Below are 26,099 nucleotides of genomic sequence, written 5' to 3'. Positions count from 1 at the left end.
CAAGTTCCAAGTTCATGTCCGAGGCCGCAAGTTCTAGATCTGTAATCTTGGGCCAGGAACTTGAAATTTTCAAAGTTCGGGTTGGTTTGGTATTGCCATGTTTTGAAAAAAAAAAAAAAAAAAACTGTTTCTGCTGTGTTATAAGACTAAGCTTATTTTTGCTCCTTCATGTTTTCAGTTTTTTTTTTCATCCAAAACTGTAAAAATAAGCTGTTTTTAAGTGTTTACCAAACATCTTTTTGAGCTCAATTTTTTTTAATACCTACTTTTTATAAAAGCACTTCAGTACCAAATCAGTATTAAATGATGCTAATTGGTAATACGTATCACTGAGTGATTTAAAAAACCAACGGTTTGATTTTGCATACAGGGATCTAAAGAATCTTTCCACCAGTTAGATTTTGATTAAAATTTGTACTGTTTGGTAAGTACCATTGTAACCTAACTCAAAACTTTCCAATATCTTGTGCAAGCGAGAGACATAATAACGTGGCAGTGCGACCGTCACAATAAAAGAAAGAAACTCTTTCAAAAGGACATGCATATATTCAACTCGTCCATTGAAGAATGGCCTTGCAAAAGCTTTAGCTAAGTTGACATTTACAATATTACTTAGTACCTGTGTAAAAGTGCCACATACGAAATTCTACCACTGATTCACAAGATCAACTTAAATGATGATCGATACACCGAATCGTCATTGTGACCAAGCTGATCTCTCTTAGGATTGTCCTGCCGGGAAAAGCGATGTCGTTGCACTCGAATATAACTAGGATTGCCAAACACGTACCTCAGTTATGTCAACATTACCACTGTTTCTAAATTTTCCACAAAGACATTCAAATCTTCATTCCGACCATCCACATTTTTGTCAGGTACAGCCTGCAAATTCAAAATTATAACCAAGTTCTAACACTCAGATGTAACTATGAATGTATGACATACACATTATCACCAATGATAATAACCTGCGACTCGCCTGACTTTGTTGAGGAGTGAACAACTGAGTTCAAATTCACCCGCAACCCAGGTACCGTAAATGTTCCATCACCGTGAGCACCATCAGATTCCTCTATTGGAACTGTTTCGCCATTATAACCACTGATAGAGTCCATGTTTTCATTTGAAACAACCACATTTTCCAAGGGCACACCCTGCAATTTTAAAATGGGATCCGAGTTACTGAAATGTTATTATGAATTTATGATGTATATACACGTCAGTACGCACAAAATAATAATATGCGATTCGCTTGACTTTGTTGAGGAAAGAACAAGTTGAAACTGACCTGCATCTCAGGTGTCATTGATGTTCCGTTACTGTGAGCAACATCAGATTCCTCATTTGAAACCATTTCACGATTATAACCACTCATGCAGTCCACATTTTCATTTGATACAACCATGTTATCCTTGTGATCGTCAACATTTTCCTCCACTTCACCCTGCAATGTTCAAATTTATAATACTTATAGAACTGAAGAACCATAGTCAACATATCATACGCACATATTACTTACCGGCAAATTGTCCGACTCTGACAAAGGTTCTCCTAGAGTTTTATCCATGGAGCCAATGATTGGAGGCCGACCAATATCCCAACCATGGAGTTTACAAATAACCTGCCCATAAGCCCTATGAGCCGCCTTCTTCTTTGTCTTCAATATTGCATTGCAGTGCTGAAGAAGCGCAACACCACCTTTAAACCTCTTCCACCCTTTCTTCATTAATGCGCAACAAACCAAACAGCAAAATTCCCCACCTTCGTAATTTTTCTCATAAAAACTCCTCAACTCACCAGCCTCTGTAAATATTCTTGAAAAGAACTTTAGCTCACTTTCCTCACACCCATCTTCATCCATCAAATCACCTTCCTCGTCATCTTCGCTGTTGTCTTCATCACTGTATGAGCCATCTTTCTCAGAAAAGAAATCCAGGCATTCTTTCAAGGCCTTCTGCTGTATCCTCGCTGCAGCAGACCTAGCTTGTTCTTCCACTGGAATAGAGCATGTTGCAGAAGCTGGAGGAGAAGTAAAGGTCGGCCAACCTAACACTGTCGATGAGGAAATGCTGGACTCTTTACATGGCCATTCATTCTTTGACACCATTGTTTGATCAGTTCCCTGCATTTGACAAAAGTGAGTAAAAATAAGAATTTTTGGATAACACATGATTTTGATCAAGAATGCAGTAGGTACGTACGCCATTAAATTCTTTGAACCAACAAAGCCCTGGGCAGGGTAGCTAAAATCAATATAAAATTTAAAAAGAAAAGAAAAAAGGGAAAGAAAAAAAAAACCGAAAACTAGTTCATTTGAAAAGTGGATTATCAATTTAGTTCAATTTAAGAGCAATAATCTTACCCAAGTATCCACTGTTTCTTTGTTTGCTTCCATTTCTGATATTCCGTTATCCATGCTTTTTGTGCTTTCATTTGTATTATCACCTTCGAAAGATTTCTGAAAAAACATATCCCATATCAGAAATCACATTACAAGAAAAAAAATTCAAATTTTGTTATGTCCGAAACTCATGAACCAAAAATTACGTTAAACAGCAAAAGACATAACTAACCTGGCAATCCATTACTTCTTTACACACAGCATTGGTTTCAGCTGGCAAAATATCTTCGTCAGCATTTTCAGCTGTCACTATCTCTTCAACAGAATTTTCAGTTGCCACATTGTCTTCAACGGCATTTTCTGCTACCGCATTGTTTTCCACAGAGTTTTCGATTTCCATAGCCTTTTCGGCTGGCAAATTGTCTTCCATAGCATTTTTAGTCACCAGATTGTCTTCCACAGCGTTTTTGGCTGCCAGATTATCTTCCCTAGCATTTTCAGGTACAACATTGTCTTCCATAGCGTCTCCAGGTGCTACATCATCCTCCATAGCGTCTTTGGGTGCCACATTGTCTTCCACAGCATTTTCCGATGCCACATTGTCTTCCAAAGAAATTTCAGCTTCCATAGCATTTTCAAGTGCCACATTGTCTTCAACAGAAACCAAAACTCCCTCAGATGAACCAGCATTCACGTCAGCCTCACCCTGCAACATTCGCAACTCAATCCAATTCCTATACACCAAAACAACCACCACCACAAAGCAATATTAAACAATGAAAAAAAAACCCCACTTACTTGTTCCTGGCCCCGTTTCTCCAACGAAAGGCCGAGCCTTTCGCCTTTGAGCACAATCGTCGGCAGCCTGTCAAAATCCCAACCCAAAACCTTACACACCACCTGTGCAAAAGCCCTATGAACCCGCTTCTTCTTCGTGTTGGTGATGGAAATCGAGTGCTGAACAAGCCCAACACAGCTCCTGACCCTCTTCTTCTTTCCCAACACGTCGCACACCAAGCAACAGAACTCCCCATTCTCATAATTCACCTCATAGTACCTCCTCAGCTCACTCCTCTCCACAAACAAATTCAACAGCACCTTGTACTCCTCTGTTTCGCCGTTCTCAACCCAGTAGTCCTCTCCATCTTCACTCTCTTCCGCCTCGGACTCCTCCCCGTCCAACCCAGCATTGCCGGAAAACAACCCCCGGCAAGAGTCCAGGGCGCCGTGCTGCAGTTTCAGTGCAGCGAGCCTTGCTTGTTCTGCGGGGGAAGGGGGTTGGGCCACCGAAGCCGAATTGGGCTTGGCGGGTATTGCAGGCCACTGGGTGGATGAGCCCGGGGTAGAGTCACGGGCGGGGCTGGGGCAGGGCCAAGGAGGGCCGGAATGCGGAGGAAGCGGGTCGGGTTGGGAGGGGTTCTTCTTGGCCAGTCTCTCTCTTTCGTGCCTTGAATTTCTGTTTCTCTTCCTCTTAGAGGAGGAGGAGGAGGAGGGGCCTTGATGACCCGATTGGGGAAGGGGGTCGGGTTGCGAGGGGTTTGTAACATTTCTTCTGGGTCTGGGTCTGTTATACGGATTGGGATTGGGATTGGGATTGGGATTGCGATTGGGTTGGTGGAATCTAGGGTTAGGATTAGAGGAGGAGGAAGGGGGACCTTGGTGCCAGAGAGAGTGGAGGTAGATTACTTCATCTCTGAGTCTCTGCTGGAAGTAGGGATCCATGGCTTTTGCTTTTGCTTTTGCTGCTGATTATTCCTGATTGCTTTTGTTAGCTAATTCCTTCTGTGACCAATCCAATTCAATTCATTTCATGCAACTAGGAACTAGGAACCTGCTTCTTCTTCTTGCTGTTGGATCGTACTGGATATTTGCCACTTTTCTCGGGGACATTTTTCCGAAACATGGTCCAGTATACGAAGTGTCATAGTATAATTGATTAAAAACCTGAAAAAGAAAATTTCTAACTAATTATATTATGACATTTAGTGTACCGAACCGTATTCTCATCACATTGAAAAATTTCTCCAAGTCACAAGCTTTAAGTAACGACTGCAGAAACGGAAATTACCAAATTATCAAAAAGACCAATTTTTTGAGTAATTCAGATTACTCAGTGGTACGAGAAATGAACGCTCATGATTGAATTAAGAAAACAACATTTTTGTTTACTTACCAATTTAATGAATATAAAGCAGGACTAGACAATAATCCGGACCACTAAATAGTAACTCCAAAAAGACACTCATAAACTAGAAAAGTCACCCTTTTTCTTGGCCCCCAAACCAGAAAAGTTACTTTCAAACAATATTTTTGCTGCTCTGGTTTATGCGTGCCCCTCAGAAGACAGCCCCATTGCAAAAAGTACTTGCCCTATAAACCCAATGGTCCGAACTACGCAGCAGCAAACACAAAGGGCTGTGCGAGGCCATTATACAGGAGCGGGGTGTTTTGTGTGTGACAGCCACAAGGTCTAGACGGTCGCACCTAAAAATTTCTCCATGCGCGGATACAAGAATATTGTGTTAATGTGGGAAGAATGTTTAGAAGTGAATTCATCAAATCCATTCTCCGTTCAAAAGAAAACAGAATCTTTGCGACACTACACAGTGGAAAGTAACTTATCCTAATCCAAGAATTTACAAGTAGGGTTTCATCCGGTGCTTAATTCATTGCAGCAGAGAGGAGAATAGCAAGAAAAGGAAAAATAAAATCTAATTTTAAACATCCCCTACAACATTGACAGCCAACGTGAACGCTGAATTTTGCAGTTGGAGGCTGGAGCTGGTGACCGAAAAATTCCTCAAACACCAAAGTATTCCTCTGGGACGTAAAACTTAACACCAACGGCCTGCAAAGACAGAAAAACCATAAGCACCGAACCTCCTTTAGATTTATTTTGAAAGGGAGAGTAATTTCAAACCAGCAAGGATAATGTCCAAGCACTAGAACCATTGTTCGACTAAACCAGATAAACCAAAGAAACCTAGGTGACTGGCAATCATTTACTCATTTGCATATTCCCACGTTTACTAACAATAACAAGAAAGTCAGGAAAGGCTTATGTGGACTAAAGACTATGAACCAAAATTAAACAATCCTAACGCACGAATTCATGTATAAATCCTTCCAAGAACCGTTTATTCTCAAACTTTGTTCACTAATCCTGTTCTGTGTAAGTAATTTTTACTGTTCTTACCAGAGAAAAAGTTATACCATTCTGATACAGTGGAACCGCGGCACAATTTTGGCACTTACTATTTACTAACATATATAGAGATGTTATTCAGAAACTGCATGAACTTTACATATTCTTTTTCAGATTGATGTACCCTTTTAGTAGATTGACAGAGGCGGGACTACGACTATGCTCAAAGGATTTAATAAATGGACGAAAGGAAATAGAAAGTCCGTGTACACCAGTAAGTACAACTGTAGCATAGAAAATAATATGCCAGCTTAAATTTCTACATGCATGTGATATAGTATTGTATGTTTGTACCTCCGCAAATTTAATATCAGCATCACTATGATCTTTTTGTCTCCCGGCTGCATCACCAACATAAAAGGATCTGCAATGCAGACAAAAAGAGCTTTTATATGATCACTGATCCTGTTCTTTCGATAATAAATGCCATTGAAACAAACTAAACTAACTGATCATTAAGGATAACGCTAAGAAGACCAAATTTTTAAACCAAATGATGTATCACCAATAGGAAATAAGCACGTTAATCGACACTTAATTAATAATCCAATCATCACCAACCACATTATTTGGTTTAAAAATTTGGTCTCCCTAGCATTACCCGATCATTAAGGTAGCTATTCTAAGTCTTTCATGTGGAGAACAGTGATATAGAAACAAAACAAGAGATAAAAATAGTTTACTGATCCATGTCGATGGAAATGCCAGAGTTGAAGTGTTGTTCCAAAATATGCCACATCCCCGGTTTGGGCTTGCGAAAGGGGTCATCTGCTTTACCGACTTTGCCTAGGCCACAAGCTATGAAAACCTGGACACAGATAACTTCAATACTCCTTGCGTATTTTTCTTGAAAAAAGAAAATAAAACTCATTTCATAGTTTGTCTAGATAATGGTTCTCTCAATAGAGTTTTGGAGGTAATAATTTAAGATGAAATGATGAATATATTAGTTGGATCAGAAATGGTCATTGCCCGATTGGATGGTGTGACCACATAAGACATAATGTAGGTTAGTCAGAGAGAATTTACCTGAATTGGGACCTTTACTTGCTCAATAAAATTGTTGAGGCGCCCAATTTTTGAGTCTACAGCTACCTGTCTCTTATTCTTCCAGCGCTCTATGTTGGATTCATTCGTAAAGATTACCTGATGTAGTCAAATTTCCAATCAATGCAAACCCAGACAACTAAACAAATGTAAATGTCAATCAAATACCAAAATTACAACTTTTGCATAAAACTTCATTAGCTTAGAGACTAAAAATAAAACACATACCAGCTTGTAGCCATCTTTGTACAGGCTCTGTAGCTTATCAGGTATTGAAGGATACATAAGAGACCAAGCATCAGGACCTACTCTGGAACCATTAAAAAAGATACTTATCAGACTTTCATCGCGAACATATTTAGTAATACTATATACTTATAATTCACAAAGCATTTGTTAAATTACCAGAAAATCCCCAAATCCACTTCACAGACTCGGACTCGAATGAATGCATCCAATATATGTCACAGTTTAGCATTATACTTGAATGAACAAAAACATGTACAAGTAGCGACATCCACTACCCTTGCAATCTTGAAAGTTTCTTAGTCCATAACTTATATGACATATTTACACATTTACAATCATCCACAATGGAATGATTAAATCTTGAAATGTGTTCCATTTTACAAGAAATATTTCAACTCTTTTTCTTTAATATTACACGTGATTGACAGAAATGATATATGTTAATTACAAAATTCTGTATTGTGTCACCTAGACATGGATGAGTATAGAAATACATTCTGCTGTCTGCATACATGGATCTACATCATACATTAAGGTGTCGCCAATAATTGAGATGGCTTGTCTGTTGAAAATGCTTTGTGCATCATTCATTATTGGCCAATACCTTGTTCAAAAATAAAATAGTTTCATACACATTTCAATAACATATATTCTACCCAAGATAATGCCTGAAACATCAGATTGGCTTTACCTCTTTACATTAGTGTTGGCTAGACATCCATCAAAATCAAAAGCAGCAATTTTACTCGAATCATGTAGACCTTCATCCTGTATTAATAAACACACACAACAAAATGTGAAGAGCATTGAACTACCTCTGCCCGGAATTATCATGTGATGTTTTGTAGGTCTAACGTATAATTTATAACTGCATGTGTGCCAAAGAAAAGCAAAAGGGAAATCCAGCAAATACTTTGTTCATTAAGCTCATAAATATATAGATAAACACACTCATGTAAGAATTAATAAGCATTTCAAAATCACTTTTACAAACAAGGATAATATCTCTTACCCGTTCAAGAAATATGATTGTTTGAAAAGCCTTCCATTTAGGTGAAAGAGTTGCATCCTGAACCAGTAAACATTTCCAACGAAAGAAAACAAAGGTAAAGGGTACATTTATGCAAGCACAAAAGGATTTCCTAAATGCCAGAGTTTGCAAATGCAAATTTAAAGGACAATCAAAATATATTGAGGCCAAGCCCTTGGGTTTAGCCCTAGTGGTAAGGGAGGGAGGGTGGTGCAATATATTAGGATTAAAAAAATTCCAATGTTCAGTTCCCTCCAATGTACCCACCAAAAGAAAATACCCAGGCCTATATAAATATGAGGAAGGATTAGTCCTGGTGAAAAAGAAACAGAGTACATGAATCAGACCTTGTACTTGTCTTTCACTTCAGAAACTGAAAAGGATATTTCCAGCTTAGCCTGTCCATCAAATTTAGAGGACTGCAAAGAGAAACAAATAATAATTAAGTAAGCTATGTCAAGAGGAGAAACAACATCTAGCTTAAGTTGCTTAATTTCTTATTTAAAAAAGTTCATCACAACAAAGCAGCAATCATATGTCCAATTATTGTACCTATCTGTTGATCCAGGAAAACAGCAGGAAAACTACGAGTAACATGTATTCAGTCCATGTGATACTTGTAAACTAATTAAAGGAAAAATGAGGATCAAAATTCACATGTACAATGTTTGCAACCGCACGAATCTACTTGGGAACAAAAAGGGATAGACATCGAGAACCTCAAGGAACAAGGAAGAGCAATCTGGAAACAAATGGAAAGAAACAGTGTAGGACAACAGTTTCGAACCAACCAGAAAACCCAATCGAAGAATACAAAAACTGAATAAAAAGCTTGAATAGGGCAGTAGTACATAGGCAAAACCAATCTACGGCGTTATGCAATTCCTTGACATTTTACGATGTAATATTTAAGGAAGCATGATTGCCATAAGGGATGTTCAACAAAAGTAGTGCGATTGCAAACTATACAGAAGTATCTCAGAGCCCACCTAGCATCATGTAAAAGAAATCCAAGAGATATACAAATAAAGATATGTTTACCCACTCCAAAAGAGCATCTGCATACCTTTGCTTTCTTCGGACTGCTTTCCTCTATTTCATTTTCATTTTCATCAACTTCACGAACCTATGTAAGCAAAACATAACAAATCACCATATGAACTTCCCTTTGCAAATCAAAGCTAATTAGGAAGACAAAAACATAGCATGTTTACCCTTTTTCCTTGAGAACTTTGCCTTCCTTCAATCGCATATTTACTTTCGTTGTTATCCTGAAAGATTCAATTTTATTTTCAAAAAAGAAAAGAAAAACGGTTTTGTAAATAAGACATTATGATCTGTCAGATTCACCAAGAAAATGAAAAACCAAAATCAAACAAAGAGACTAAAGAGTTCATTTCAGCATGAATTGTGCCCACTTAAAAGGTTGGAATTCATCGACAAGTTCCCTTTAATATACAATAATAACAAATGTAATGCATTTGAGTAAGAAAAAATATTTGTCTTTTCTGTATAGTTTTTGAGTTAATTGCTAGGCTAGAATATGTGTGCCATAATGCCATTTAATTCAGGGCATTATTTTTTGGTTTTGGTTCTTCTTTGCAGGTTAGGTACGTAATTGATCCTTGTGGTTCACTCTAATTTTCCTTTTAAGTACTGTGGTTTCAAGTTTGTTAATATAATCATTGGGATCTACTTATGTTACTAATCTTAGTTCCGTGAATTGGTAAACTTTCCACATGGTGTGCAGGGGCCCCATAGTCTTTTATTGTTCAATCTCACTTGACAATTGAAATAACACCAATTTCACTCCAAGTAAACCCAAAAACTTGGGTTGCAATACCCTTTTCCCCAAGAAATTGTGTTCTAAGGCCTAAGCAGCATTCTTCCAACTTATTAAGTGAGTTTAGACATGGAAAGGATATAATGCCACTGCACATGATGGGCATTGGACACAAAGTTATACTAATTCACGAGAATTGAGCATTTGACCAAAATTGTTAACAGAAGTAAATCACAAAGGTAAAGTTAACAAAATTGAACAAAAAGTGACAAATATGATAAATCACAGGGACCATTTGAAACTTTTGGCTTTTCATATATGTGATGCTCGATAACCTTAGGTACCTAGGCTGTTCTATCTCTTGTTCTCCACCAATCGTTTACTTTATGCAAACTCAGTTTTAGCCTCAATGGTGCAGGAAACCCAAATAACATCAAGAAATAATCTTGAATCACATTATTGTTGCACAAAAGTGTTCACAATTTTGCAACAGTTTGTTCCCCTACTGAGAGAATCCTGGTCGGGTTTCAGTCCTTACATCTATTGATGATTCCATAGACTGATATAAATCATTCAAATGAACCTAAAATCAGCAGAAACTGTGTGCATATTGATTTTCCGAACTTACTGAATGTTTTACTTGTCACAAAGGCCAATGTCTTACGTACATTAATATTAGTCTCTCTTTTCCCCAAATTCACAATCGAAAGCGCGAAATGACAGAAAATCAACCTGTACCTCCTCTTGAGATTCATGTGACGCACCCACTAACTTCTTCAAAGCCTCCTGATCACTGCTCTGAAAACATAACAAAGTGAGAGAAACAATCAAATGGAGTAGAAACCCATTTCTGCTAAACCAATTTGCACTCTTCCACTCCGAGTTCATGTTTGCTTGCAGAGAAAATTCCGAAAAAGAAAAGGAAAAGGAAAATGAAGTTCAAAAATTTGATTCACGTTTATAAAAACAAATTTCAATGCTTTGCACTTTTAAACTCAGCTTCGAATTCAAAAAAACAAAAAAAAAAAAAACTTAGGGTTGAAAGTAATTTGGCTACATTCATCATTTTCGAAGGTTTTTAATTGAAGATCAGACAAAGCCTTACTTCAAAATATTCATCCTCTCAATTTCATTTTTCCTTAAAAAAACAGAAGCTTTAATTAATTAATTAATTAATTCCCATTAACCAAACAAAGAAAATCCCAAACTACAAATCGATCAAACCTTCAAAGACTGAAACCCTTTAATCTTCTCAACCGAAGCAACCAAGTCGGACCCAAAATTGAAGCAATCCAAATGGTACCATTTGGTCACATCGAAACCTTTAGGGTCTCTGCTGACCAACCCCAGCCGCAGAGCCTGGGCGGCGATCGGTTCCGAGCACTTTTTGCACGATGACCTCTTCGACTTCGCGTACTCCGCCGCTAATTTGGTCGAAGAAGAAGCCGACATTGGTAGTGTGTGGAGGGCGACACAAGCGAAACGTTTCGGGGTGTGGAAATTGACGAAACGTGTCGGAGAGGGTTTCGGGGAATTAGGGTTTTTGGGGAGGAAGGGAATCAGGCGGGTGAAGATAGAGTTGCAGGTGGGTATGGTTAGCATTGGAAGTTGGGTAACTGGGGTTTTAGGGATTTCCCGCCATCATTAAGTGCATGCAAGAACAAGAGAAAAGCAATAGATTCCAAAGAAAAATAATTTTGTCACGTTATATTTCCCATTCCGATGTGACATTCTATTAATTTATATTTTTTTTTTGTTAAATAAATCACGTAGTCAACCGTTATATGTTGACATGATTGTAAGAAGGAAAAAAATCATCTCTGGATCTCTTCTTCGTAATGCATCAAGTTCGAAGATTTGAGGTATTGAAAGTTGATCCAATGGTTGAAATAATTATAACTTTAAAGTTGGTCCTTATTTGTAACTGTTTGATTAATTTTCAATGATCTAGATCCTCGAACTTTGTAGATTAGGTTGTAAGAAAATCGCTTCTTTCGATGTTTTGACATTCTACCAATTTCTACGTTTTTGTTAAATTAATCGAGTGGTCAACCATTATATGTTGACCTAATTGTAAGAGATCCTCTTCTGAACTCCCTGAGGCCGTATTCATATTGGGAGTAGGTCCAATAGATTAACCAAACAGACTACTTAACAAAATGTTTAAATGATCGAATCTAAAAATATTGGGGGATTCAAAAAAGTTTGTGTGGAAGGCGATTCTGAACTTGTTATTGATGCAATCAAAGGGTTCTGAGTGATTCCTTGGCAATTGAGGAACTTTATTGAAGATATCAAGTGATTGGCGTTTCCGTTTGGTACCATTTCATAGATAGAGTCATATCTACAAAGAGACAAATTCTTGGCGGATCCCTGGCACGAGTTTTATTTTTAATAATTTCCATGTTTGGTATAGGACTTTGTCGTCTGTGGCAAGAAATGTCTTTTTGTTCGACTATATTGGAACTGGTTGTGATTGTGGTCAGTCAATTTAATGTTTTATTTTCTTATAAAAATGTGAGTAAATTTACCAAAACGCTTCATAAGTGACACTTCAAAACTATAGGACAGAGAAAGCAAAAATGGCAAAAACCCACAACCTTATTGTGAAGAGAAAGAGTCCATAGGTGACAGTCCAAGAGTAGAAGACTAGAACTTATATAGGTCTTCTACTTCCACCACAGCAGCACTCAGAAAAAGTGCCAAAACCAAGTGGAGCAAAAACTGATCCAAAAGTGACAGAATACAAGTATAAGCTCCCATGGCAAAACTTTTTGTTGCAATTAACTGTTTCAAAGTCAAACAACCAATTTTACTTGCATCAAATTTCATTGAGGTCAATTCAGTAAGATACATACTCTCTGCAATGTACTGAATTCGTCGATAGTCATCCGAACAAGAGGCAAACGCTTCATCAAGTCTTTCCCCAAAAATCACCATCCACAATTCCGTGCCTAGTCAAAACTACCTCTTTCACAAGATTTTTATAAGTGAAGGGTCGAACCGCTGCTCGCAAAAACAGCTGCGGAGGAATCTTACTACTCTTGATCCTTTTCCTCCATGGACCATACTCAGCAATCTTCTATTCTTCAGCACTCACTGTCGGTCGTTATCCCTTCATGGATGTTTCATCGCCATCACCATCTTCTCTGTCTTCCAATTTTCGATTTTTGTTCCTTTCCATTGTCCTCAATTACTTCTTACAGTACTCAGTAGTTGCCTTTACACTCTGTTTTGCTAGCTTTTCCATTGCATCTGCATCTGAGCTACTTACCGCCTTTTCAAACTCCTCATCCCAATACTTCTCATCTTTTTCTTCACTCAATTCTTCCTCTGCGGATCGAACCTACACTGATAAAACCGGCCTCTTCACGTATATGATATTGAGTCTCATCTAAGCTGCGCACTTATTATCAACGATCTAGTCAAATTCCCAAGCTTGCCCATCAAACTCCACTTGTCCAACCTCTGTTTTTCGCCTTCCACCACTACCTCACACACCAAAGTCCACTGCTGCCACGACAAATCCGAAAACCGCCACCTCAGGTGCCTCACAAACACCCGAAAGTACTTCCTCCCCTTGCTTCTATCGAATTGCTCCGATCTCTTCCCAAAATCTTGGCTCATCTCAAATTGCTCAATCTTTTCCCACTCATCTTGGTCCTTCACTCCCCTAATCATCGTCACCCTCTTGTCGGTGAACCTCCCCCGGATCGATTGGCCAATAACAACCCCGCGCCACATGTACGGCCCGTATTCCCCGTACTTGTACCAGTCATGTAGGTGGCGCACATTGGGGTTGTCTTTCTCCATGAACCGGACCATCCAGTTGTACCGGATCCCGATTTGCTGGAGCTCATCGTCAGTGAAGTTATCGGTGTACTTTCGGCCCGGTTCTTGAGTCGGTAGAAATTGGACTCGGCGAGCCTTTTGCTTTTCTGTCGAGCATTTTCCGTCACTTCCCCGCAAAACTCTGCATTACCTTCGATTCTGCACGGGGACGACCAGCCTCAAGCCTTATTCTTGCTCTGTCCGGCGTACGAGCGGAGGTCCCCAACTCTTAGCGGAGGTCCCGCCAGAGTTGGGAAATTTGGCAGGAAAATGTGAAATTGGGATCCAAATTTTGCGGGAATTGGGAGAGCGAGTTGATGGAGAGTGTTTTGGGGGCTGCGGTGAGGGGTTTTAGGGTTAGGTTTTTGCGGAGGAGATTGAAGAATGACGTGAGGAGGAAAAAAGAAGGTTTTAGGGTTTTAGAGAGGGAAGGGTCTTGACTCAGCATTTTCGATTTCTCGGACGATTATACCAGTGCAGTCTTTAATTAGAGATTAAATAGATGATTTTATCGTCATAATACTTCGATATGGTAGTATTCTTTTTCATTTATAAGTAAGATGTTTTATATTCAAATCACGTAAATGATGAATTCGACATGAAATTAACTTATCCATTATGTGATTTAGCTATGTTTTAAAGTCACATTAAAAATCCCTTGTCATCATAAAAATCACGAAAAAAAATTTGGCAAAAAAAAAAAAAGAAAAAGTTTGTTACAATGCAACTTTCTTAGAGTAAGAAATTAGTTGGTCGTTGGTACATGGCGCCTTCCTTCCGATAAATTTTTCATTGTGATATTGACACATCACATGTTTTTATACAATTGGTGAGAAATTTTATTTTTTAAGTTATTAATTTTTTAACACACATAAAACCTAACCCTAAAACCCTAAACCCTAAACCTAACCCTAAACCCTAAACCCTATGACACATGTACCATCCGTGCCGATCACATTGAAAATTTCTCCATCCTTCTACTTCTCTAACGAGAAATGTTTAATTATGACGAGAATACGAATAATACACTATATATTTTTATATAAATAGTAAAAAAATTTATTTTGTTATAAAAAAAAGGTCAAAGTTTGAGAGATAACCTTTTAATGGTAGGTGCAAGGTAGATGTAAAATGTTACACTAAAATTATAGCACAGGCAGATAACAAATAAAAAACAGAGGAATAGATGATGTTACTGATATTTTTCTCTAGTTTTCTTTCTTCTTATCTTTTCTGTTACATGAAAACATATGGAGTGCTCTATTTATAGAGCAACTCCAAACTGGTGCATTAACTGCATGTTGAAACTTGTAACGCGTCCTCTGACAATACAATTCATTTTCCACTTTCACTTTGCATAGGCATTGAAAACTTCTGCCCATGCTGAAGAATTCTACTAATGAAACTGTGGGCATTCATTACCGATGAGACTTTTCAACATATTTTTTAAATTATTAACTTTTTAACATATGTCTCATTTACACACTTACCATTGGAGTGCAGTCACACTGGGAAAATCTGTCATACTCTAACGGCTAAACGATGCGGCTTCGTGCACTTAAACTAAACGAAAAGTACTGCCTGTTTACACCTCTTGCTTCCTCCTCCTTTTCCAACTCCGGTCCAATCAACCATGGCGAAGCGAACTCATACAACGGAGCTGGGCAACATCGCCTGCGAGGAGCTCGACGAGCTCGGCGCGGGAAAGGAAGGCTGGTTCGACGACCCCAACCTCCTCTGCGCCCTGGACACCCAGTCGCTCGCTCTCGCCAACCGCTCCGTTATTGTGGTTCTCGGGTGGGCCGACTCCGACGGGACCCGCCTCAAAATTCGACCCGAATTGTCCCCGATCGAGGCGGAGTTCGTCTCGGCGGTGGAGTGGCTGGTGTTTGACGAAATAAGGGTGGTTGTGGCCGGGACTTCGTCTGGGTATCTCCTATTTTTCTCTTTGGATGGAGATTTGATTCATAAGCAGGTAAAGCTGCTACATTGGTAATCTGGGTTTGATTAGATGAAAATTTTTCTTTGAATGATGTGAATTTTATTGTGTTTGGTAGATTTTTGCATATGGGGTTTGTAAATGCAATAATTATGTATGGCATTGTGATTTTTTCTTGTAGTGATCATTGAAAATTTGAGTTATTGAGTTTAATCTGTTTAGATTTTGCATGTTGGGTATGTAAATATGATAGTTTTGTATGCCATTGTGATTACTTTTGGTATTGGAACCCATAACCAAGTGAGAAAGGGATCAAATGGAGTAGAAACTAGAAACCCATTTCTGGTAAACAAATTTGCACTCTTATCATTCGGTTCCTGTTTGCTTGCAAAGAAACTTCAGAAACTGATAGGGAAAATGAAGTTCAAAATTTTATTCATGTTCTTAGAAACAAAACTACAATGCTATACACTTTTAAACTCAGCTTCCAATCAAGAAAAAAATCGACATTACTTCAGATCATTCATCCTTTGAATTTCATTTTTCTTCAAAACAGAACCTTTAATGAATTCCCATTAACCAAACAAAGTAAAACCTAAAATTACAATTTGAACAAACCTTCAAAGACCGAAACCCTTTAATCTTTTCTACCAAAGCAACCGACTCGGACCCAAAGTTAAAGCAATCCAAAATGGCACCACTTGGTCACATTGAAACCTTTAGGGTCTCTGCTTACCAAGCACAGCCTCAGAGCCTGGGTGCGATCAGTTCGAAGCACTTCTTGCACATCGACCCTTTTGATTTCGCGTATGGGTTTGTTAGATTTTTGCATACAGGGTTTTCAAGTACAACACTTTCGTATGGCATTGTGATTTTATCTGGTGGTGATTATTGAAATGTTGAGTTATTGAATTTAATTCGTTTAGATTCTGCATATATGATAGTTTTGTATGCCATTGTGATTACTTTAGGTATTGGTTCTGTTGGAAAATTGAGTTATGGTCTACTGGTCTTGGTCATGCAACTTTAATGATTTTATGTATTAACAGATCGTATATCCCAAGCGGATTATAAGGTTGAGAGTCCGTGGAACGAAGAGAGATTTGACCCATGAAACATCCTCAGAGGAGGTTTGTGTTGTTATGCCTGGCATAGTTGCTCGTTTTGATGGCTCGGATATTCAGGTAGGGGAAACCTTTTGTTTTTTCATTCCTTGCTATGAAGAGTTGTACCTGTAAAGTCATCTTTGAGTGCGAAGCATGTGTCTTGAATCTTTAATTTCCCATACTTTCACTTAATGTAATGTAAAGATAAAGTATTTCTAGTTTTAAATTAAGAAGATTGTATGTGATGTCTATAGGCGGAGACTTCAAAAAAGTTTGGGTCCCCTTATTTTGTGGGTTAAAATTTGGAGTTGTTTCTAGCATTTAGAAGCTCAATTGGTGTGGGTTCTAATAATATGCTTTACATGCTTGGAATACAGAATATGCTGCACCAGTGGTTTGAAGATACAGAGTCTCAGTTCTGGGATCAAACACTCAAAAAGCGAGGCTCAGATGATTTTGGACATTCCTATGGTAAATTACCTTACCAGTCATGGAGTGTCAGCAAGTATGGTACTTGTGCTGATGCAGCCATTACTGGCATTATGCTTCCGCCACTGATGGAAATCCAGGTATATTCGCCCTGCTTAGTTAAATATGCTGATGCTTTCTGTTTTAATTGCATGAAAAGCAGCAAGATTATAAAAACACACATTGTACCCAAAACATAAAAAAACAAGATGGTCATTTGTCAAGTTCAAGAAATTATAAGCACACATACCATGTAATGTTAAACTGCAATTAGTGTAGTCAAGAGTCAGAAATAATCAATTCCATTGAGAATAACACCAACTGTTCAATAAAAGGACTTTTGTCTGCCCGGGATATAGGAGACCAGCTCAAAAAGGAAGTTATCTTCATGATCAAATTGTTGATTCTCTTGAGAAGCACAGGATCCTGGGAGCTATCGATAGACATTTTCTATTTTATCTTATCTATTTCCTTTTACTTGTCTCCATCATCTATGGTATTAGGTTGACAGATTCATTTTCAAATGAAAATCTCTCGTCATCTTCATCTGCTGAATTATTTGGTTCATTGGATGGAGAGCAAACTCCATGTACACTTTAAGCTTTCAGATCATTTATTTCTTCACTTCCACACCTTCGCCTATATTCTTGAGCTTCCTCCAGATCCTATTTCCAGTGTTTCTCCTTTTCAATCAAATAACGTATGTTCATGTCACCCTGTCCTGTGACATTTGCATGCTTTCTCAGCTTCCATCTTGATGGAACAAGGTTCTGTTGAGTTGACAAGTTAAAAAGAAGTTAATAGGTGGGGATATATATGACAAGATACCTTGCATCAAAGTCAACTGGAAGCTTGAAAGTTCTTGAAGAACTATTTTCCCCCATTGACAAATCTCAAAATCTTAGCATTTATACCACACTGATTTTGTTTGTCATCTTATAAATAATGAGATAATCAAAGGAACTTCATTCTTAGATTTATGCAAATTTCTTTCGGTAATGTTTACAATTTTGTTTTGTTGCCATTTTGGTCCATTTTTCGTAGTTTTTTATTTTATTTTATTTTTCTGATAGCTTCTGGTCTTTTCCCCATAAATCATGGAAAACTTTCTGAAGTTATTCTGGGTTTGAATTCAGTTGCTTTTATTGTTGGGCAGTCAACTGGACATTATTTCTGTGGAATCACCGTTGGAGAGGATGCAGTGATTTCAGCCTTCAGGTTAGTGTGGTGGGATGATGCAACTTACAGGTTTTCTACTTAGTGTTAAATGCAGTCTTATATTTGTTTCACTTAAAAGTGCCCATATTTATTGACGACATTTGGTTTCTCCATATAAAGACTATCGGAAGACAATAATAGGTCTTTGGTGGGGGCAATCTTGTCTAAAGTTGTGCCTGTAACATTTTCAACAATAGCTTCATTATCAAAAATGATTTTGGGGAGTGACCAGACTTCACCTAAAAAATCAGAGGAGAAACCTCAACCATTTGCACAAGGTGAGATTAATTTACTGTAGTTATTTATTTAAAGTTCATAATGTTGTTGCCTAAGTACATTTGTGTCGTCTTTCCACTCGAATGTATAAATGAAAGAAGAACGAGGTTATAAGCACAAAGAACAGAGAAATGGTAACTCATCTTGAAAGTATCTACTTCCTTTGCATCCATGTATGTGGTGGTCATGCCCCCTGCTTGCATGACTATTTGTGTTTTCCATACTTTGTTGGCTCTTGGAACTTTGCTAATATTGTTTCTATTGAAAGAAATAACAGTAACATTTTTTTTGGTTAAAAAATAAGAAGAAATAGGCACGAACATGCTTTTGGACTGGTAATGGAACCAAAAGTAGATACCTCAGTTCCTCTGTGTGTGCAACATTCATTCAAGTCTAAGGAGGTAAGTGATTTGACCGGGCTTATTGTCAGCTGAAAGGGAATTAAACCATAAGGGCTCGTATGGTGCCTAGGATTGGAATGGATTGGATCATTAAATGCAGGGTATGTGGTGGGTGATTTTAATATTTGAGGAGATTAGAAGGGTATTAGACATGAAGAAAACTTATCCCTTCTAATCCTAACATTTTGGAGAGGAGTGTAATGAATAAGTTTTCTTAATGAGTAATCCATCTTCTACCTTCAAGTAAACAACAAACGAGGCCTAAGTTTTAAGTGCTACTATTATAATTGATTTTTTCTTCATGGATTTGGGAGTCTAGTTACCAATCGTTAATCAACTGCATTTAAACTTTTTTTTTTCACTCACATGTGATTTTATTTGTGACAGCTTCACCATTGACATGTTTGAAGGATTTCCCAAGAAAGGGTGAGAAGCTTACCTTATCACCTAGTGGCACATTGGCTGCGATTACAGATTCACTTGGTCGTATATTGCTTTTAGACACTCAAGCACATGTGATAGTGCGGCTTTGGAAGGTTTCTCTCAGAAACCTTAAATTGAAAGTTTTTCTATCTCCTTCGTTTTGATGTTGTAGTTTTTCCCTGATGGTGGTATGAGTCGATTTGCAGGGATATCGGGATGCTAGTTGCCTATTCGTGGAGATGCTGGTCAAAAAAGATACTGCAGCTTCAAATTCAAGTTACTATGAACCCACGAAGAGTGATTACTGCCTGTGTTTGGTTATTCATGCCCCTCGAAAAGGAATTGTTGAGGTAGTTTCTTTTACCGCTTCCTTTCAGGAACTCTCTCCTTTTTCGGACATGCAAGCAGTCAAAGATCTTTTTCATTCTCTTAGTTCCATTTTTCGTAGTTTATATATTTACAATAATGAGACAGCAAAATTAAAATAGCATAGACTGCATTTCCTCTTATCTTCAAAGAAACTATCTATACCTGGCATTCTTTAGTACATTGTTACTTATTTAAAAAAAAGCACACAAAATTAAGAGTCATTCTATACATGATCGTTTTGGGTTTCATGGGAACCGTGCACCGCTCTTCCATTTTCACTCAAATGAAGCAGATGAGTTTAAGGGAATATGTGCTGGATGGCAGCCTAGAAATCGAATGAATGGATATCATTAAGTAAGGTCAAGAAATTGTTTTAGTTTTGGACTGATGGGAACTTACTTCTTGTATTTATTAAAAGAACTGCAATAGTACTTCAAGTGATTAACATCTGACTCACGCTTGATTTCTAATAATATGTTTTCTCTCATGGCAATATCGTGCAGATTTGGCAGATGAGAACCGGACCAAGGCTTCGAGCATTTCAATGTGCGAAAGGTAGCAAAATACTGCAACCTACGTATAGATTTGGTTCGTCAATAGCCTCTCCTTATGTTCCTTTGGAGGTTTTCTTGTTGAACGGCGACTCAGGTCAAATATCAGTCTTGAGCCGAACTCTCTAATCGAATGTAAATATCAAACATTTGTAAATCTTTTTTATGTAAATGAAACGATGAAATCCTTTACCAGAGTAATTTAGTGGTCTTTGTTGGATTATTCTTCATCTGTTCCTTACTTAACGACTAAACCCAAAAACCACCCGATCTTGAAACCGGCCTAACCGTTAGGCTGGAAGTACAGCAATTACAATGTTGAGAGCAATGCAGTTTGGTTTGCTTTGGGCTGTCATTTGTTTTTCACCTTTGTTTTTTGGGTTGGGTACTTGCTTCTGGTGGACCATCTCCTCAATCGAATCGCCTTATTGTTTTACACTTTTGTTTCTGGGACGGATTTAGTGGCACTATCTTTTTTACGCAGTTTTTGACATGAGTTTTTTTTTGTCAATTCCGTAATGTATTTAAGTGATCTGAATGGTTTATTTTTTAAGTTTTCTTTCAAAGATCATGTGTATCAAAAAGTATCCAAATCCAAAATCATATGATCGTTGGATTAAGGGTTTAGGGTTTCGTTGTAGAACCTTATTCTTCCATTTTCTTCACAACAAATGAATGTCTTAATAGATTTGGATTTGTCTAATTTTTTGCAAGGATAATCTATGCATTATGACCTAAAATATGAATGGTTTGGATTGTTAAAATACACTAGTGAGTCCTACAAAAACGTGTATAAAAATATGTTGCTACAGATTCATCCCCTTATACAAAATTTGATTTTTACCCCATATTTAACATAGTGAATTTTCCAAATGTATTTTGCAACAAAGAAGAGAGAAAGAGCAATAAAATATAGGGAACTTTAATGAAAACCTATCGGTACTGTTCACTTTAACAAAAAATTACATTTTTACACTAAAATGTCAATCCTGGTACTATTCACTTTACCCTTTATTTTGTCCTTATTGTTAAAACTCAAAGTTTTCAAGTTATTTTCATTAGTTTTCTTTAAAATATAAGGAGGAACTGATATTCTGTCCACTAAATTTATCACCGATTTCTTTTGGATTCCCTTGAAAAACGACAGTTCATTTTCCCAAATGCATGAGACATTGTTTTCCAACACATTCCAATTGCTATTTGTAGAAAATACAAAATTACTAAATATTTCTTTGGACTAAAATTGGTAAGTTAAATAGATTTTCTACTATATTTACCTACGCCATTATCACTAGCACAATTGTTTATGGTATTTCTTATTGAAATTAAGGTTTATTTGGAAGGTGCTTTTAAATGATGGAAGCAATTCTTGAAAAAAATTGTTTTTGAGTTCAAAATCACTTAAAGTGTTTATTTTTATATATTTATTATTATTATTATTATTATTTAAATTGTGAATGAAACAATTTAAAATTAATTTGCATTTTTAAGGATTAATTTTAAAAATACTTTCTTTAAAAATGTTTTATCCATTTAAAAGTATTTTCCGAACGAGGTCATAAAAATTTAAATAATATTTTAATTAAATTGTTAATAATTAAAAAAAAAGTTATTTGCACATGAAAAATTAAATTTGATTTTTCAAATAAAAACGGCAAGCCTAATTTTCGAACAAATCAAACGAGAATCAAGAATTCCAAGTTTTGTCCTTCTTTTTTTTTTTTTTAAATGAAAATAAAAACGTACTTTAAAAAAAATATTTAAATCAGTTTATAGAATGAATCACCAATTCACCATTGTTTTCTTCTCCAACAAAAGAAATTTTTAGACAAAAACAAAAAAAGCAAAAGAAACTCAGTATTGTTTTCTACTCCAAGAACAGCACCAAAGCAACAGACAGCTCAACTACCAGTAAGTCACTCATGGCCTCTCCGTTGGCCCTCTTCTTCCTCCTGCTCCTCCTCCACCGACCACTCTTTTCCACTGCCAATGTCCACAAACTCAACCTCCTCCGATCGGAGCTCCTCTCCGATCCCACCCTTCAAAACGACCCCGCACCAACTCTCTTCTTCGAAGTAACCAAACCCATAGAACTCCCCAAAACCAAGCCCTGCACCCAGCTCGTTCTCCAGCACGACTTTGGGTATACATACGGCAAAGCTCCGGTCTTTGCTAAATACACCCCTCCCTCGCACTGCCCATCTCAAACATATTCTAGAATTGTCCTCGAGTGGAAAGCCACCTGCAAAGGGAGGCAATTTGATCGGATTTTTGGAGTTTGGCTCGGCGGCGTTGAGCTTCTCAGGAGTTGCACGGCGGAGCCGCGGCCGAATGGGATTGTTTGGAGTGTCGAGAAGGACATCACAAGGTACTATTCTTTGCTTCAGAACAGTCAAACACTTGCTGTTTATATTGGGAATTTGATTGATAAAACCTACACTGGAATTTACCATGTGAACATAAGCATTCATTTTTACCCTGCTGAGAAGAATTTGAATTACAATGACGATAAAAAGTTGGGAAATTTGGCTTCTGGGTACCATTCTTGGGCTGATTTGATCTTGCCCATTTCTAGAAATCTGCCTTTGAATGATGGGTTGTGGTTTAAAATCCAGAATTCGACCGATACGCAGTTGAAGGAATTTCAGATCCCACAAAATGTTTATAGGGCTGTGTTGGAGGTGTATGTTTCATTTCATGAGAATGATGAGTTTTGGTATTCAAATGCTCCTAATGAGTACATTGCTGCAAACAATCTTAGCGGCACGCCTGGAAATGGGCCTTTTAGGGAGGTTGTGGTGAGTTTAGACGGTGAGGTTGTCGGGGCAGTCTGGCCTTTTACTGTGATTTTCACTGGAGGGGTCAATCCTCTGCTGTGGAGACCCATTACTGCGATTGGATCCTATGATCTTCCTTCTTATGATATTGAGATTACGCCCTTTTTAGGGAAGATATTGGATGGGAAGAGCCACAAGTTTGGTTTTAGTGTTACAAATGCCTTGAATGTTTGGTATGTTGACGCGAATTTGCATCTTTGGTTGGACAAGCAGAGCATGAAAACTGAAGGAGGGCTTTTGAAGCATAGTAGCTTGCCCCTTGTTGTTTCACTGGTTTCAGATTTCAAGGGTTTAAACGGCACATTTTTGACAAGGGTTGGCAGGTCTGTGTCATCGACTGGATGGGTGAAGTCCTCCTATGCGAACATCACAACCAATGCGATTCAAGATTTTCATTACAGTAATACAATGGTTATGAGGAATGATGCTAATACACAGATAGTGAGTCAGAAGATCCATTTCAACGATACACTTCATATCAGGCCGCCATCCTCCAGTGCGTACTCAATGTCATCAAACAAAAAATTTCCTCTTTACTTGTACACTGACTACTTGGATCAAGCAAATGAAACGTATAAGTTGGTTACAAATGTCGAATTGGGATTTATTGAGAAGAAGTCTGCAAGTGCTGGTTCACAATTATCAGGTAGCTCTGTCAGAAATCTGCAGAATGCCGAGGGTAATATGGTTGTAAAAAACAATTTGGTAGCTAGTGGATTGGGGAGTACCCAGCAAGTGTATAGGTACGATGGTGGCAAATCCTGTTATTTCAGAAACATAAGCAGCTCAAACTATACCATACTCTATGATAAGGTGAGGAGTACGTGCGGCCAAAAACCAGAGTCTAATTTGGATTTTGGCTTAAGCAGACTATGGCCTTTTGGTGCTCAAAGGAACTTTCCTGGTCCCCTATTTACTTGAGAACAATGACGGTGCCTAGCTTATTCATATTGATGCATTTTCCTGTGCTACAGGAATGGACTTTTTTTTGGTAAATTTTAAGGGAGTTCCTGTTTGTTGGCACCTCAAATAAAAATGTACGTTTTTTGTACTTAATTTTATATTTGTGGACATTCTTCTAGAATCTAGTTAAGGTATCTGCACTAAAATGATTCTGGTTTTCCTTGGAATTGAATGATTTCTAAAAACTGGATCATGTCAACTTGTGTTATCTCAGTATAATCGACGTGTGTATGCCGGAAATTAAGAACCGCTGATTGTTTAGAATCTAGTTCTTCTGGTTGTTTTTCCATTTTGATGCGAGTCTTGCATTTGAAATTGAAGGATTATTCTGTATCTCTAAGTTTTAACTATTGAAAGCTTATGCCGCTCAGCAGAGTCATTAGATTTGTAATTCCACAGTTTATTTATATGAGAGGGGCAATGGTGTTTATGTTTCTGTCTCTTTCTCTTGTTAGATTACTTTCTTTTCCTACTTCTGGGTTCATGCGCACCACTCATTAAGAATGACGCGCCACTCTTAAGAACGAAGGGGCGTTGGGAGTTTATTTTCATCCCGACCCCTAATTTCAATCTGTTACAGGAGCTTGTCTATGGTGTGAATTCGTATGGCACAGGAGCTGACCTAACCGCACGAATCCAAATCCTCGTATGAAAAATTTGAACATTTCAAGATGCAAATGCATGCCATACGAATTCTCGCCATAGTTTTTTCCTGTTACAGATGTATAAATTAAGGTATTCAATGACGTTTTTAAACGCTGACAATAGCTTCACTTGTCTGCCGTTTTGTTTCTTTTATGTAAACTAAACGGTTAAGAATGAATTCCACATGAATGGGAGGAGGGACCTTGCAAGTGCTTATAAGTACGTAGTTAGGCTATTTTCCATATTGTCAATTAGTTTTATAGTGGAATCTCACTTTCTTCAAGGTATGCTTGTCCCACGTGTGAAGCTTAATGGACACACGTGCTCTACGTCATCCGATTTGTGTTGTCCATATGTTTGATTTGAAAATTTACCACACACGACTTGAGCATACATGAGACCAAGGTTCTAAAAAACGTTAGGCGCTAGTCGGGCGGCTGGCTGGCGCCTAGCACCTAGACGGCTAGGCAGGGTCTAGACTGATTTAGGTAAATTTCTTATATATCTTGTAAATAAATGCATATTGACACTTACAAAAAATTAGACTTGTATGACATCAATGAATAAGATAATAAAAGAATGATAAAATGCAAAAAGAGTATCCAACAAGTCCAAAATTTAAAAACACATTACACATATATGCCATATGACCATAATGAAGAGTATTGTAGGATGGCACATGTACAACAAGTTCATAATTTTAAACCACTTAGACTTAAATAAGATTTTTTATTTTATTTTTTAATTTCATTATAAAAAAAAAACCGCCTAGCACTGCCTAGCCCCGCCTGCCTAGCTTCGTCTAGCCCACCTAGCTGCCTAGCCCACCTAGTGCCCATCCAATTTTTCTACCAGATTTGCAAGAAAACATCTTGGCTCACCAGCTCCCAACGCCTAGGCGTTGCCTAGGCCCTTTTTTAGAACATTGCATGAGACTAATTACAAGAGCAGCATAGGGTTTGTCTTTCATGCTTTCCTTTTCCAATTCATTTTTAGGGCTTTGATCATTGCTCAGCTTGTCACTTTTTGCAATGTGTAATGTTAGGGAAACCAAAATTTTAATTTGTAAACCAAATGATATGTCACTAATAGGCTATAAGCACCTTAATCAACACTTAAGTAATAATCCAATCATCAATATTTATGTCATTTAAATTTACAAATTTTAGTTTAGAAATTTAGTCTCCCTAATATTATCCTTTTGCGATATGTAGTTCACCACTTGCGCATTTGTCCATGTCGAATTTTTTTACAACCCTATCAATGTAATTCTTAGAAAGACCGAGCATTCTCCTGGATCTGTCCCTCTCAATAAGTCCTTCATATCGAAACTGTTGTCATCATTAAATCTTGATTGTATGCAAGAATGACAAGTTAGAGCTGGCGAATAAAATATCATCCACGTACAAAATCAAGA

The 26,099-nt window shown here is 37.7% G+C and overlaps 4 protein-coding genes and 1 pseudogene across 7 annotated transcripts; 2 read left to right on the top strand and 3 right to left on the bottom strand.

Moving 5' to 3' along the window:
- Nucleotides 1-526: 526 nt before the first annotated feature.
- On the bottom strand, nt 527-4,286 carry LOC137741905 (uncharacterized). 3 transcript variants are annotated; one of them, XM_088679728.1, is made up of 7 exons: nt 3,140-4,286; nt 2,574-3,047; nt 2,363-2,458; nt 1,520-2,122; nt 1,289-1,444; nt 969-1,154; nt 527-882 (listed from the first exon to the last, which is right to left on the bottom strand). In XM_088679728.1, the coding sequence occupies exons 1-7, from the start codon at nt 4,061-4,063 to the stop codon at nt 796-798; spliced, it is 2,526 nt and encodes an 841-aa protein (XP_088535854.1). In that variant the 5' UTR covers nt 4,064-4,286; the 3' UTR covers nt 527-795. The 3 variants fall into 3 exon arrangements, with proteins under 3 accessions (XP_088535854.1, XP_088535856.1, XP_088535855.1); XM_088679730.1 differs by having other exon boundaries at nt 980-1,154; nt 3,140-4,283; XM_088679729.1 differs by having other exon boundaries at nt 1,020-1,154; nt 3,140-4,283.
- Nucleotides 4,287-4,880: 594 nt separating this feature from the next.
- On the bottom strand, nt 4,881-11,413 carry LOC137742767 (phosphoesterase). 2 transcript variants are annotated; one of them, XM_068482716.2, is made up of 12 exons: nt 10,880-11,413; nt 10,394-10,453; nt 9,087-9,143; nt 8,939-8,998; nt 8,220-8,291; nt 7,855-7,911; nt 7,534-7,610; nt 6,822-6,903; nt 6,576-6,692; nt 6,230-6,354; nt 5,841-5,910; nt 4,881-5,189 (listed from the first exon to the last, which is right to left on the bottom strand). In XM_068482716.2, the coding sequence occupies exons 1-12, from the start codon at nt 11,255-11,257 to the stop codon at nt 5,142-5,144; spliced, it is 1,203 nt and encodes a 400-aa protein (XP_068338817.2). In that variant the 5' UTR covers nt 11,258-11,413; the 3' UTR covers nt 4,881-5,141. The 2 variants fall into 2 exon arrangements, with proteins under 2 accessions (XP_068338817.2, XP_068338816.2); XM_068482715.2 differs by having other exon boundaries at nt 10,388-10,453; nt 10,880-11,340.
- Nucleotides 11,414-12,830: 1,417 nt separating this feature from the next.
- On the bottom strand, nt 12,831-13,955 carry LOC148693240 (uncharacterized; annotated as a pseudogene).
- A 1,043-nt stretch (nt 13,956-14,998) lies between these two features.
- On the top strand, nt 14,999-20,460 carry LOC137742766 (uncharacterized). Its single transcript, XM_068482714.2, has 8 exons — nt 14,999-15,461; nt 16,475-16,609; nt 16,909-17,100; nt 18,156-18,217; nt 18,338-18,495; nt 19,282-19,430; nt 19,524-19,667; nt 20,190-20,460. The coding sequence occupies exons 1-8, from the start codon at nt 15,120-15,122 to the stop codon at nt 20,364-20,366; spliced, it is 1,359 nt and encodes a 452-aa protein (XP_068338815.2). The 5' UTR covers nt 14,999-15,119; the 3' UTR covers nt 20,367-20,460.
- A 1,557-nt stretch (nt 20,461-22,017) lies between these two features.
- Nucleotides 22,018-24,222, top strand: LOC137743425 (Peptide-N4-(N-acetyl-beta-glucosaminyl)asparagine amidase A protein). Its single transcript, XM_068483312.2, has one exon. The coding sequence runs from the start codon at nt 22,160-22,162 to the stop codon at nt 23,993-23,995; it is 1,836 nt and encodes a 611-aa protein (XP_068339413.2). The 5' UTR covers nt 22,018-22,159; the 3' UTR covers nt 23,996-24,222.
- Nucleotides 24,223-26,099: the final 1,877 nt, after the last annotated feature.

This window comes from Pyrus communis, chromosome 11, assembly GCF_041283825.1.
Source record: "Pyrus communis isolate YQ-2024b chromosome 11, ASM4128382v1, whole genome shotgun sequence".
Classification (NCBI taxonomy): Eukaryota; Viridiplantae; Streptophyta; class Magnoliopsida; order Rosales; family Rosaceae; genus Pyrus; species Pyrus communis.
Note: the sequence above shows the minus strand (reverse complement) of the source record. Positions and strands in the feature narration are given on the sequence as shown.

What these genes read in the sequence shown, in the direction of transcription:
- LOC137741905 (XM_088679728.1), bottom strand. Translation starts at nt 4,063, where the DNA reads ATGGATCCCTACTTCCAGCAGAGACTCAGAGATGAAGTAATCTACCTC. An exon ending in AAGAAGTAATGGATTGCCAG is followed by an intron (nt 2,459 to 2,573) that starts GTTAGTTATGTC and finishes ATGTTTTTTCAG; the next exon opens with AAATCTTTCGAAGGTGATAA. An exon ending in AAGAAACAGTGGATACTTGG is followed by an intron (nt 2,123 to 2,362) that starts GTAAGATTATTG and finishes TGTCAAATGCAG; the next exon opens with GGAACTGATCAAACAATGGT.
- LOC137742767 (XM_068482715.2), bottom strand. Translation starts at nt 11,257, where the DNA reads ATGCTAACCATACCCACCTGCAACTCTATCTTCACCCGCCTGATTCCC. An exon ending in AAGTAAAGGTCCCAATTCAG is followed by an intron (nt 6,355 to 6,575) that starts GTAAATTCTCTC and finishes ATCTGTGTCCAG; the next exon opens with GTTTTCATAGCTTGTGGCCT. An exon ending in ATTTCCATCGACATGGATCA is followed by an intron (nt 5,911 to 6,229) that starts GTAAACTATTTT and finishes TCTGCATTGCAG; the next exon opens with ATCCTTTTATGTTGGTGATG.
- LOC137742766 (XM_068482714.2), top strand. Translation starts at nt 15,120, where the DNA reads ATGGCGAAGCGAACTCATACAACGGAGCTGGGCAACATCGCCTGCGAG. An exon ending in GCAGTGATTTCAGCCTTCAG is followed by an intron (nt 18,218 to 18,337) that starts GTTAGTGTGGTG and finishes CTCCATATAAAG; the next exon opens with ACTATCGGAAGACAATAATA. An exon ending in TGATAGTGCGGCTTTGGAAG is followed by an intron (nt 19,431 to 19,523) that starts GTTTCTCTCAGA and finishes GTCGATTTGCAG; the next exon opens with GGATATCGGGATGCTAGTTG.
- LOC137743425 (XM_068483312.2), top strand. Translation starts at nt 22,160, where the DNA reads ATGGCCTCTCCGTTGGCCCTCTTCTTCCTCCTGCTCCTCCTCCACCGA.